General features: G+C 60.6%; 4 protein-coding genes across 4 annotated transcripts; 1 reads left to right on the plus strand and 3 right to left on the minus strand.

Annotated features, from left to right (window-relative positions):
• Positions 1 to 1,361: 1,361 nt before the first annotated feature.
• Positions 1,362 to 3,755, plus strand: HRG_03049 (dynamin domain-containing protein; the record flags this gene model as incomplete). The annotated part of the gene is made up of 6 exons (XM_044861520.1): positions 1,362 to 1,414; positions 1,476 to 1,610; positions 1,679 to 3,065; positions 3,125 to 3,395; positions 3,448 to 3,532; positions 3,587 to 3,755. 6 exons carry the CDS (start codon positions 1,362 to 1,364, stop codon positions 3,753 to 3,755), a joined length of 2,100 nt encoding a protein of 699 aa, XP_044722546.1.
• Positions 3,756 to 4,245: 490 nt separating this feature from the next.
• On the minus strand, positions 4,246 to 5,527 carry HRG_03050 (coA-transferase family III domain-containing protein; the record flags this gene model as incomplete). Its single annotated transcript, XM_044861521.1, has 2 exons — positions 4,246 to 5,402; positions 5,464 to 5,527. 2 exons carry the CDS (start codon positions 5,525 to 5,527, stop codon positions 4,246 to 4,248), a joined length of 1,221 nt encoding a protein of 406 aa, XP_044722547.1.
• Positions 5,528 to 5,983: 456 nt separating this feature from the next.
• On the minus strand, positions 5,984 to 7,691 carry HRG_03051 (glutamate/Leucine/Phenylalanine/Valine dehydrogenase domain-containing protein; the record flags this gene model as incomplete). Its single annotated transcript, XM_044861522.1, has 7 exons — positions 5,984 to 6,184; positions 6,307 to 6,522; positions 6,580 to 6,884; positions 6,947 to 7,207; positions 7,270 to 7,319; positions 7,369 to 7,594; positions 7,646 to 7,691. The coding sequence occupies 7 exons, from the start codon at positions 7,689 to 7,691 to the stop codon at positions 5,984 to 5,986; spliced, it is 1,305 nt and encodes a 434-aa protein (XP_044722548.1).
• Positions 7,692 to 9,130: 1,439 nt separating this feature from the next.
• Positions 9,131 to 12,555, minus strand: HRG_03052 (DNA polymerase family B domain-containing protein; the record flags this gene model as incomplete). The annotated part of the gene is made up of 3 exons (XM_044861523.1): positions 9,131 to 9,872; positions 9,929 to 11,742; positions 11,797 to 12,555. The coding sequence occupies 3 exons, from the start codon at positions 12,553 to 12,555 to the stop codon at positions 9,131 to 9,133; spliced, it is 3,315 nt and encodes a 1,104-aa protein (XP_044722549.1).
• Between the last annotated feature and the right edge of the window lie 47 nt (positions 12,556 to 12,602).

Here is a 12,602-nt window from a genome sequence, read left to right on the forward strand (position 1 = left end):
TCTTGGATCACCGAGGCGTCGGCTCAATCGTCGTGCAACACTTGTCAGGACTGTCTTAGGCTCTTAGCTGCCTGTCAGCGTTCCGGCTGCCATTACTCTGATGCCGGCGGATGGAGCGGAACCGGTAATGCAGTGACCCCGAATCTGCCATCACTGGGACACCCAAAGATGCTTTCCAGGGAACTGAACAAGGCAAGTTGTTGCGGCAAGCAGCGGCACTCCAATGTCTTTGGGAGCAGATGCTGCCCTACTCGCGTCTTGAGGTGGATTGGGATGCCTCCGTTGCAGCTACCTGCATGGCCCTCTACCCGCAAGCACATCCATCCAGGGCCGCCTCGGGCGAATTGTGTCCGGCTTGGCCTTGTCGGTCCAGAGCGTCTCTGAAACTCCCCCGCTCACGACTGCAAGATGAGCTGTTCGTGGAAGAATATGCAGACCACGATTGCGAAACTGCCTACGTAAATACACGTCACCTTTGTTGTAGGCGGCAGCGTCTCGCACAAACACGTGCTCCGAACATGAGGGCATAAGAACAGCGAGGACGACGACACTGCAGATTTGCGGGAAGGGATTTTCAAGATTGCGAGCATTCAGCCAGGGACGAAGAAACGGTAAGAGTCTTGCGTGAAGAAGTTGACGTCTGGAGGACTCGCGATCACGTGGTGGCTCGGGTACAAAGTTACAGTCCGACAGAGCCACAGCGTTGTGTCCAGGCAACGAGCATTGAGCCCGACTCTGCGCAGAGGTACCTACTTCGAAGGGGTACCTGGACATGAGAACTTTCACCACTGTGGGTAGGTACCTCGAGTTTCGCTTCAATGTACCCATCGCCAGAGAAATCATGCACTGCAGCTGATTAATAGGGTATTTCAAATTCCGGAGTCGAACTACGGTGATTTCCGAGCAACTGGGCTTGCCGGCAGGCAGCAAGGACTTCGTACACGCGGCCCGTATAGTGCATTGCGGCGGCCCCGCCACATGTGGCTTGTTGCAGGCAAATTCCAGCTCCAGTGGGCCAGCCCAGCCCCACTGCCACCGTCAGGCTTCCGGGACCACATGTCGTCTTGCGAATCCCCCGACCGCAGCAACGCATACAGTAAACAACTTCGGCTTCCGCCTCGTCCACGTCCGTTGCCCTGCCCCGAAGCGACTGCCTACCAGAACGCGTATTTGGGGGAACACAGTCCAACCTTGATTCTGTTCCCCAACGGCCACCCGTGCGCCTCCCCCCATTTCCATCGAAATTGCTCTCCGTCGCCCGCCGAGAAATCAAATAACCCAGAATCCTGCGCCGTCAAGCGGCAAGCCCGACGCCGTCCGACTCCAACGCGTTTGATACAAGGAAAGAAACCAACAACATCATGAGTGGCAACTTGTCCACGCCGGGCGGCATCTCGGATCCCGCCCTGATCCAGTGAGCTTTGACTGCATGTTACGTCTCTGGGCGCTCCAGCCTCTGACCTCTTCCAACACAGGCTCGTCAACAAGCTACAGGATGTGTTTGCGACAGTCGGAGTCAACAACCCCATCGATCTTCCTCAAATCGCCGTCGTCGGCAGTCAGTCAAGCGGAAAGAGTTCGGTGCTGGAAAACATTGTTGGTCGCGATTTGTGAGTGGCAGCCAGGCCACGTCTCGGCAGGTGGACATATTCTGACCGTACATCTATCTACCTGACAGCTTGCCCCGAGGCTCCGGCATCTGCACGCGACGACCCCTCGTCCTGCAACTCATCAACCGGCCCGCGCAGAGCAACGGCGTCTCCGAGGATGAAGTCTCCACCGCCAACGACAAGGCTGCCAATGCCGACGAATGGGGAGAGTTCCTCCATATCCCCGGCCAAAAGTACTACGACTTCCACAAAATTCGAGACGAGATTGCCCGCGAAACAGAGGCCAAGGTCGGCAAGAACGCCGGCATCTCCCCCGCCCCCATCAACCTGCGAATCTACTCTCCCAACGTCCTGACCTTGACACTCGTCGACTTGCCCGGCCTGACCAAGGTCCCCGTCGGTGACCAGCCCCGCGACATCGAGCGACAGATTCGCGAGATGGTGCTCAAGTACATCGGCAAGTCAAATGCCATCATCCTGGCGGTGACGGCGGCCAACATCGACCTGGCCAACTCGGATGGCTTGAAGCTGGCGCGCGAGGTTGACCCCGAAGGCCAGCGGACCATTGGTGTCCTGACAAAGGTCGACCTGATGGACGATGGCACCGACGTCATCGACATCTTGTCCAACCGCGTGATCCCCTTGCGGCTGGGATACGTGCCTGTCGTCAACAGGGGCCAGCGAGACATTGACAACAGAAAGGCCATCAACGTGGCCTTGGAGGCAGAAAAGGCCTTTTTCGAAAACCACAAGGCGTACCGCAACAAGAGCTCCTACTGCGGCACGCCGTATCTGGCCCGCAAGCTAAATCTCATCCTGATGATGCACATCAAGCAGACTCTGCCCGACATCAAGGCACGAATCGCCAGCTCGCTGCAAAAGTACTCGAGCGAGCTCGAGAGCCTGGGGCCGTCGATGCTCGGAAACAGCGCAAACATTGTCCTCAACATCATCACCGAGTTCACCAACGAGTGGCGCACGGTGCTGGACGGCAACAACACGGAGCTCTCGAGCACCGAGTTGTCGGGTGGCGCTCGAATCAGCTTCGTCTTCCACGAGCTCTACTCCAACGGCGTCAAGGCCCTGGACCCCTTTGACGTGGTCAAGGACGTCGACATCCGCACCATTCTCTACAACTCGTCTGGGTCCTCGCCGGCGCTGTTTGTCGGCACCACGGCCTTTGAGCTCATCGTCAAGCAGCAGATCAAACGCCTCGAGGATCCCAGCTTGAAGTGCGTGTCGCTCGTCTACGATGAGCTGGTGCGGATCCTGTCGCAGTTGCTGGGCAAGCAGCTGTATCGCCGGTATCCCGGGCTCAAGGAGAAGATGCACGGCGTCGTCATTGGCTTCTTCAAAAAGGCCATGGAGCCCACCAACAAGCTTGTGCGGGACCTCGTTTCCATGGAAGCCTGCTACATCAACACTGGCCATCCCGATTTTTTGAACGGCCACCGGGTAAGTCTTGCCACTCAGGTCGTTGCAGGCTCGTTGCTGACAGGCGTCGTCGATGCCAGGCCATGGCGGTCGTCAACGAACGCTACAACCCCACGAGGCCCGTCCAGGTTGACCCGAAATCCGGCAAGCCGCTGCCGCAGTCTTCGACGCCAGCCAGAACCACCAGCCCGACAGTTCTCGACATGGAGGGAGGCACAAACTCTGGCTTCTTTGGCAGCTTCTTCGCCGCCAAGAATAAGAAGAAGGCTGCTGCCATGGAGGCCCCGCCGCCCACCCTCAAGGCCTCGGGCACGCTGTCGGAGCGGGAGAACATTGAGGTGGAGGTTATCAGTAGGTTGCCATTCCTCGGGCTCGTACGTCGACGGCTAACGCGTCATTCCAGAGCTGCTCATTTCGTCGTACTACAACATTGTCAAGCGCACCATGATCGACATGGTCCCCAAGGCTGTGATGCTCAACCTCGTCCAGTAAGTGTCCCCCTGCGTGTTTTGGTGGTGTGTTTGTGCTCACGAGCCTGGCAGGTTCACCAAGGACGAGATGCAACGAGAACTGCTGGAGAACATGTACAGGACCGACACGCTAGACGACTTGCTCAAGGAGAGCGACTTCACCATCCGCAGGCGGAAGGAGTGCCATCAGATGGTTGAGTCCCTGTCCAAGGCGAGCGAGATTGTCAGCCAAGTCCAGTAAGGCGAGGCCGATGACGGTTGGTCCCGGACGGGCCGGCCCACGACTCAGCCCGGCTCGACTTGCAGGGCCTAGAGGCGGTGCATACTGGAATCCTGGCCAATGACACGGATGAGAAGTCTCGAGGTTCTCGCAATTCTTTTTCGATACCACGGATGGGTTCACAGGTCTTAGAGTAGACGAATCAGTAATGCGTTTATTTTTATCGCTTGCCAACGATGTGGCGACAAGGAGACGGTTGGGCGGGCACGAAGCGACTTGTCGAGGCAGCGGCATTCAGGAGGCGGACCTTGAGGGATGCGCGTTGCGAGCAGCTGTCGTGGGACGAGCGGCTGCGTCATTTCCGAATTAGAAGACTAGTGAGCCAACTCGTTTAAATGGATTAGCGGGGAGACATGGCGTGCATACAAGGAAGCATGTCTATTGCCGTGAGGATGCGGCAGAGTCGTCAAGGCGGAGAGATGGCGGCAGCGTAGGAGGAACGTGAGGCGGATTACAGCTTGGGCCCGGCGTGCTGGTCAAGCACGAATCCCCCGGGGCCGACGTGGTAATCTCTCCCCCTCTTCCAGCCCAGCCAGCTCTCGAGGACGTGGTCGGCGCCCTGGCCCGGGGCGAGAGGCTCGGCGTCGTAGCCATCGCCGGGGACGCCGGGGCCCTGGCCGAGGACGGAGGCATCGGCGGCGTCGGGGCCCGGGGGCGGCCGCTGTGTGACGGCGAGGCAGGGGTTGCGGCGCAGGGCGACGGCGGGCCGCTGGTCGCCCTCGCGCGCGGCATCGGCGCGCAGCTCGGCGTAGTCGAGCACGGGCACGCAGCAGGCATCGGAGCCGTCAAAGACACGCTCCCACTCGGCCCTGGTCCGGCGGCGGAAGGCGGCGGCCATGTCGCGGCGCAGGGCGGGCCAGCGGGCCGGGTCGGCGCGGTCCTCGCACCAGGCGCGGGCGATGGCGAGGCGGTCGACGAGCTGGCGGAAGAAGCGCGGCTCGAGGGCGCCGACGGACATGTAGCGGCCGTCGCGCGTCGCGTACGTGTCGTAGTACGGACAGCCGCCATCGAGCAGGTTCCGGCCGCGGCCGCGGTCGCCCAGCGGCGTGGCGAGCATCAGGCGCGGGAAGGTGGCCAGGTGGGCGGCGCCGTCGACCATGTTTGCCTCGACGACCTGCCCGCGGCCCGAGGCGTGGCGCGCCACCAGGGCGAGCAGGATGCCCTGGACGAGGGTGGCGCCGCCGCCGGCAAAGTCGGCGAGCAGGTTGGTGGGCGGCAGGGGGGTGTCGTGGGCGCGGCCCAGCAGGCTGAGGGCGCCCGAGACGGCCAGGTAGTTGATGTCGTGGCCGGCCATGGCGCGGTACCGGCCGTCGCGCCGGAAGCCCGTCAGGCGCGCGTAGACGAGGCGCGGGTTGAGGGCGAGCAGGGCGTCGGGTCCGAGGCCGCGGCGCTCCAGCACGCCCGGGCGGAACGGGTCGATGAGCACGTCGACGCCCGCGGCGCGCACCACCTCCTTGACCAGCGCCGCGCCGGCGCTGTCGGCCCGGAGGTCCACGGCCAGCGAGGCCTTGCGCCGCGTCAGCACGTCGGCCGTGGGCGCGGCGCCGGGCCGGTCGATGCGCAGCACCGAGGCCCCGGCGTCGGCGAGGAGCATGCCGGCGTAGGGGCCTGGGGCGGCGGCGTGTGAGCATGTCGTCATGTGCGTGGGAGCGTCTGCCGGCGGGGTTACCTGGGGCGAGGCCGGCGAATTCGAGCACCTTGATGCCCGCCAGGGGGGGAGGGCCGGTGTCCATGGCGGAGGACCTGCTGGAGAGATGGAGCACCGAAGCACGGGCACAGACAAGGGGCCGATGAACAGGTTCTTCGAAAGAGATGGGTATTGCGTCAAGGTCTTTAGCGGCGCGATCTCAACCGTGGTTCCCTCATCGTGAGGCAGAGAGCGAGAATGCCGGTGTAGGAAGCAAATGAGCCGAGGCTCTTAGCGCTGTCACCGGCCGGCCCCGCAGTGGGGGCTGCGGGTCTACGGTGGAGAGAGGGCGGAGGAGACGAACCGGTTCATCGCAAGCTCTAGGGTAGCTCATCTACGACTAGACTAATCACCGCCTTCAATAATGGCATGACTCTTGGAACACAATCACTTTTTCATTCCCGCGAGCAACACCGCTTCACCCCGCGCCGCGCCGCAAACAAACAACACCATACTCCTCGAAATGCAGCGCCCATCCCGAGAAAGCGCCAAAAGAAGCAAACTAAGCCCACCAGTCGCCCTGGTCGTACATGGCCTGCGCAACCTTGACGAAGCCGGCAATGTTGCTCCCGGCCACCAGGCTCGGCAACTCGCCCTCGCCCGCCTGCACGTACTTTTTGGCCGTCTCGAGGCCCGCCGCAAAGGCGTTCTTCATGATGCCCTTGAGCTTGTCGTCCACCTCGTCGGCCGTCCAGGCGAGGCGCTTGAACGAGTAACGCGTCAGCAACCACCGCGTCCTGAATCTCGGCGGAAGAGAGCAATGCCCTGCGTCTCCACCGAGCAGAGCGAGAGAGAGAGCGAGAGAGAGAGAGAGAGGCTTCTTACCTGGCTGTTCTGCGCCATCTCCAGCCCCGACACGGCGACGCCGCCGCAGTTGGCCGCCTTGCCCGGAGCATACCACACGGCCTCGCTGCCCCGTTGGCGGCGCTGCTCCTCAAACAGGTCAATGGCCTCCTGCGTGCAGCCCATGTTGGATCCCTCGGCCACCACCAGCAGTCCGCCCGCCGTCAGCGCCTCGGCCTCGTCGCGGCTGACCTCGTTCTGCGTTGCGCACGGCAGCGCCACGTCCACCTTGCCGACGTGCACCCACGGCCGCGCCCCGGCCACGTACGTGTACCGCCCGCCGTGGTCCAGCTCCGCCAGCGCCCGCCGCCGCGCCTTGAGCGCCGCCACCTGGTGCACGTGCTCGGCCGTAAATGTCTTGCCGTCGTCCGTGGCCACGAGCGCGCCCTGCGAGTCGGACAGCGACACCACCGTCGCCCCCAGCTCGAGCACCTTGAGCGCTGCGTACTGCGCCACGTTGCCCGAGCCCGAAATGGCCACGCGCTTGCCCGCGAAGCCGCCGCGGCCTGCGTACTCGAGCATGTGCTCGACGTAGTAGACGACGCCGTAGCCCGTCGCCTCTGCGTGCCGTGTCAGCCAATGGCTCCAGAACCGGGAGGTTTGTCAAGGAAAAGTCTCCTACCGGGACGAATCAGGCTTCCGCCCCAGCTGAGGCCCTTGCCGGTCAAGACGCCCTCCCACCGGCCCCGGGCCTGGCGGTAGGCGCCGAACATGTAGCCAATCTCGCGGCCCGACACGCCAATGTCGCCGGCGGGGACGTCGGTGTCGGCGCCAATGTGCTTAGAGAGCTCGCGCATAAAGGCCTGGCAGAAGCGGCGGATCTCGGCGTCACTCTTGCCCTTGGGGTCGAAGTCGGCGCCTCCCTTGGCGCCACCCATGCTCACTGCGATAGGGGAGCCTGGTCAGCCAGGCCTCTTTCCCCCCGTCACCTCGGTTGTGACTTACAGCCAGTCAGGGCATTCTTGAAGATTTGCTCAAAGCCGAGAAACTTGAGGCTGGCGTCTTTTTGTCAGCACCGTCCCTCTGCGAGTAACATGGACGTACATGGAGAGGTTGACGGAGGGATGGAGGCGCAGGCCGCCCTTGTAGGGCCCGAGGGCCGAATTGAACTGGACGCGGTAGCCGCGATTGACGCGCAGACGGCCGTCGTCGTCCTCCCAGGTGACGCGGAACTGGACGACGCGCTCAGGAATGGAGCAGACCTCGAGGGCGGTCCGGTACTCGGGATGCTCCTGGAAGAGGGTGCTGTCGGCAAGGGTGCTGGCAAGCTCTGATGTTGCGGTCAGCAATAGCGATGAATGGATGCTCTGGTAGGACGGACCCGTGTAGGCCTGCTCGAACTCGGGCTCGGACGGGAGGTTGGACATGGGTGCGGTGCGTGTCATTGCCGGAGATGGAGAGGTGTGTATGCTCCAGAGCCTGCACCGGGGAGCAAGAGTTCACAACAGCTTGAATGGACAGGATGGTAGCCCGCTGAGCTGTTGACCGGCAGGAAGCCGAAAGGACAGACAGATGCAGATGAGAGAGAGCAGGATGACAAGGGGGATGGAGAAGTAGCACGGGGAGCGGAGCTGGTTGCAACGGAGAGGGAGACGTGGAGAGTTTATATAAACGGAGCAGGCAGCCTGACATTGTTGCACTGTATATATGTGTCTAGTGCTGTAGCTCCGAGCCGAGCAGTCGAGAGAGGTTCGGACGACCCCTGTGCGGCAACACAAGAGGCTCGGCGACCCGCCCGAGCCATGTCATGTTTGCTCAGAGTCAGTCGCAGGGCCCCGCTCCTCGCGCGGCTCGCCTGCAGAGAGGCCTGTGAGTCTCCGTCAGTCCACACAGTCAAGCATCATGGTCCCGCCTGTCAAGCACGACCTGCTCCCAGTCCAGTCCAGTCGGGCCGCCGAGCAACCGCCTCCGACCGTCGGCCACGTAAACAACGGGCCCAGGCCGTCATTGGGGGGTAAAGAATTGACGAGACAATTAATAATAATAAAAAGAGGACCTCCAGGTGGGTTCTGCCGTCGGGGGGATCCGTAGATAAGGGTTGTCGTCGTCTCCCTTTCTCCCTTTTTTCCATGTGAGGTTGGACGGGGATTCACGGCCCAGAGATAAGGAGCGAGATAAGCCAGCGAGTCGTCGCACACGCCCCACCCACCCTGTGCTGCCTTATCAGTGACGTCTTTCTTTGGGCACGAGCTTAATTAGCGGCTCCGTCATCGCTTTAAGGTGAGACAAATATAAAGATGATGATGAAGACGAAGAAGAAGAAGAAGTAGTAGTCTGTGCTTAGAATTCAAACAAAGTGGACGAATCGGTTGACGCTTGCTTCTCATCCGCGATAGACCAATGCCAAACGGCCCACCCATATGCCATCACCACCATCGCCTCCCATTGGAACTCCCTGCCATCCAAGGACCGCATTGCCGAGGACCCCGTCTCCGCCATCCTTAAATGACACCGTCCTGTAGATGCACAATCAGGGTCCTCCCTCCACATGCCCCGTCGCCGTTACCGGCCTCTCGGCTCCGCGACTCCTGCACTCACTGTCACTGCCGGGCGCGCCCTCGCCTATGCAGGGATCTGCTCGTGAGACAAAGCCGCTTTATCTCTATTACCGTTGTACCTCCACACGTAACCCGTGTATACAGACAGACACGCACCCCATCCGTGTAGCCTACACATATCCTCCCTCCAAGGAGCCATGACAAAACGACAACAACAGCGTGCCCATGCTTCCATACTCCTCCATAACCACCAGCCAACGCCCAAACGCCACCATGCCGACACTTGCTCCCAAATCATCAGCCGTCCCTCACCATATCGCCGCCTGGTCCACGTCGAACCGCTTCAGTTCCTTGCCCGCGTCCTCCAGGTCCTTCTTGGCCTTCATCCGCATGTAAAAGATGGGACAGTCCTTGCTGCTGCAGATGACCTCGCAGTGCATGCTGCCCTGGCATCGCTGGCATTGCGTCCACAGCCGCCCGAACCGCACCTCGAGGTCCGACACCTTGTCCAACGTCCTCTTGTGAAGCTCCCCGACTCGCGGCGCGCAATCCGAGCACACCGCCCCCTCACTTTCGTGCTTGCCCGTCAGCGGCTTCTTGCACCCCATGCACGTCTGCGTCTTCTTGGCAAACTTCATCAGTCCCCCCACCGTCGGCGCCGCCACCGATATCGTCCGAGTGTGGTCTCCCGTCAGCAGCAACCGCGCCTTCGTCTCCCCTAGGATCGGCTCGAAGATGCGCCCCAGCGGCTTGGCCAGCTGGTTGTCCAGGTAGTACTTGGTGTCGATGGGCACGTTGTTTTCAAGCACGTAGATGGGGTCCTCCGACTTCTCAAAGTTCTTGGCTCCCGCCGCTCCCCGCACCATGACGTACGCCACCCGATCCCCGAGCCCGGGGGCCGACCCGGCGTCGCGCTTCTTCATCCGCTGCGCCAGTTCCACGTGCGCCTGCTTGGCCGTGTAGTCGTCTTTTGTCAGTGCTTTCGTGATGACCAGCTTCGACATGTCCACCTTGTTCTGCAGCAGGTCCGCAATCGCGTCCTTGACGTAGCTATATCGCCCTCGTTAGCCGTCAATGGGGAAGAGCAAGGGGTTGCCTCGACTCACTCTTGTGCGCCTTGCACATCCCGCTCAATCAAAATCATCCTCAGCACCCTCTCAATGACCGTCTGCACCAGCAAGCAATTGTCTCGTCGCACAGTCTCGATGCCCTTGGTGTCCATCTTGTCGTACTTTTCCGTCTTGGTCCAGTACAGCCCGGCGTACCGCTTCTTATTGATGAGCAGATATGGAAAGTAGACCTTTTCAAACTCGAGCTTGATTGGCTTGATGAACTTGGACGACACGTACTGCGCCGCTTCCTCGCCTAGCTTCATGGCCTCGGCGAGTTCCTTGGTCCCAAACTTGACCATGACCGAGTCCGTGTCACCGTAAATGACTTGCGCGTCGTGCGTGTACCCGTTTGCAATGTTATACTTCTTCTCCACCTCGGCCTTTGTCCTTTCAATCATCTGCCGCCCAAAACTGGTCGTGCTACTGGCGATGGGAAGGCAGGGCAGCTTCCCCGTCGTCGCACCCGTCAAGCCGTACACACTGTTGGCGCTGATCTTGAGCGCCAGTTGACGACCGTTCAACACGGCCTTTCGGAATGGGTCCGTCGCTTGCGCCAGTTCCCGCTTGGCCTGCTTTCGTGCCGCCAACAGCTCTTCCAGAATCTGTGCCAGCAGCCCTTTCCTCTGCTTGGCTGTGACGAACAAGTCGCCGTTGGGTGTCACAATGTAGTCCTCATCCTTTTGCAGACCGAAATGCTCAATGTGTTTCTTGTCCAGCAACGTCGTATAGCAAAGGTTGTGCGCCTGGATGATGCTGGGGTACAGCGAGGCGAAATCGAGCGTGGCAATGGGCACGTCGTAGTAGCCGCGGGTGGGCTCGATGACGGTCGCGCCCTCATACTGGTCATCCGACTTTTGCGACTTGAGGTTCGGGATGACGAGCTTCTGTTCCAGCGCCTTCCGGAATAGTTGGCTGATGAACTTGATCTGCTGACCGCGGGACAGCAAAAAGTTGAATGGAACGCCCGTCACCCTGGCCATTTCCGTGTAGTTTTCCAGACACGAAAGCTTGTCCATCAGCCTTTGCGGCAGGTAAGCATCTTTTAGACAGTATAGCGCCAGACGCCGACGCGACTCTGGCGTTCCGTTGAACAGCTCTGTGATCATGGTGTGGTGAACGTCCTCCTTTTGCTCGCCCAGGAAGTGCGCGCACACTGAGTTTAGAGTGTAGCTTCGGAGTTGGTGGTCGCGCTGGATCAGCTGCAGAAGATCTAGCTGCAATCTTCCGTTGGTATTGGTCTCCTTGGTGTCGCGGTTGCCTATTTGCTTGCTCGAGAAGTTGGTGTCCTTTGCCCTGGACGGCACGCTGGGGATGCGGGACCAGTAATCGAAGCCGTTCACTTTTAAGTGCTTGGCGCGGTCGAGCAGATACGGAAAGTCAAAGTTGGCAATGTTGTAGCCGATGATGATGTCAGGGTCGACCTTGAGGAGAAATTGTTGCCACGCGCTGAGCATTTTGTCTTCCTTCTCAAACTCCAACACCTGAGTGGCCACGATGGAGCTCGTTGTGTCTAGACAAAAGACGTTTCGAATAAACGGCTTCTTGTCTCCGTATTTGGTGACGACGTTGGCGATCTGGATGACTGGATCGTGATTGGCCTCAGGAAATATGCCCTTTCGCCCAGCACACTCGATATCAAAGGACAAGATGCGCAATGGAGCCATCTTGGCCCATTCTCCGTCAGGCTTATACGTAGTCAGGTCGAGATAGCAGATCTCGGCCTCGATTTGACAGTTAGACTGCTTGCTCTGCCCGGGGATAAGCTTGTACTTGGACGCCGGCGCCTCGACCCATGACATGCCTTGAATCTAGTTGCTGTCAATGTCTGCTGCATTCGCTGTCAGAATGGGGAGTGGCTCTACCTGGCAGTCCACCATGAAGCGGAGCACGTATTGAATGTTGTCGTAGGTCATGACGCCCTGGTCCCTCGCCTTCCACATGCCCTTCCAATCGGCATCGCCACTCTCAATCGTGGCCCGCACCCTGCTGATGAACCTCGGGTCGTTGACTGTGATCTTCAAAAAGTGGCTCTGCTTGTTGCCATTGAAGCCGTACATGTTTTCTCTCGGGCTCATGGTGATGGAGTGGATGGCGGGCTGATGCTGGGCAATCTGGGTCTCGAGGTACGCCTTGAAGGCCGCCGTGTCTTGGGGTTTGAAGAGCGGCGGGGCAGGGACATAGAGGTAGTGCTTGAAGTCTGTGACATGCAGCATGATCGAGTGGCCCTGCTCCGAGACGCCAAAGAGCTTGACGGTGGCTCTGCCGCCATGCAGCGTGCCCTCCTCGGCATCAATGGACTGAAAGCACAGGCTGTCCCGCTCGGGGGAAAATTCGACGACGGGGGGCCGCTCCCAGACCTGGTCCTTTTCCGTGTTGCTTCGCTTGAGGTCGGAGATGTCCTGGCTCAGCTTTTCGAGCACCTCGGACTCGAAGGCGCTCTTGGGCTGGCTGGAGCCCAGCTTGGCGCGCGGGTCTCTCTGGGAGCCTGGGAAGCGCGCGGCGGGGGAGGACGAGAAGACATCGGCTTTGCGTCTCTTGGCCGAGGCTGGGGTCGAGGGAATGTTCTGGCGAGAGCCTGCCTCGCCCAGAACCCGCTTCTGGGGGAGGACTGCGCCGGCCATGGCGAGCTGATGGCAACGAGTACGTGATGACGGAGTCGACTTAGCTC

The sequence above is a fragment of the Hirsutella rhossiliensis genome (genome assembly GCF_020360975.1).
Source record: "Hirsutella rhossiliensis strain HR02 chromosome Unknown scaffold00003, whole genome shotgun sequence".
Lineage (NCBI taxonomy): Eukaryota > Fungi > Ascomycota > Sordariomycetes > Hypocreales > Ophiocordycipitaceae > Hirsutella > Hirsutella rhossiliensis.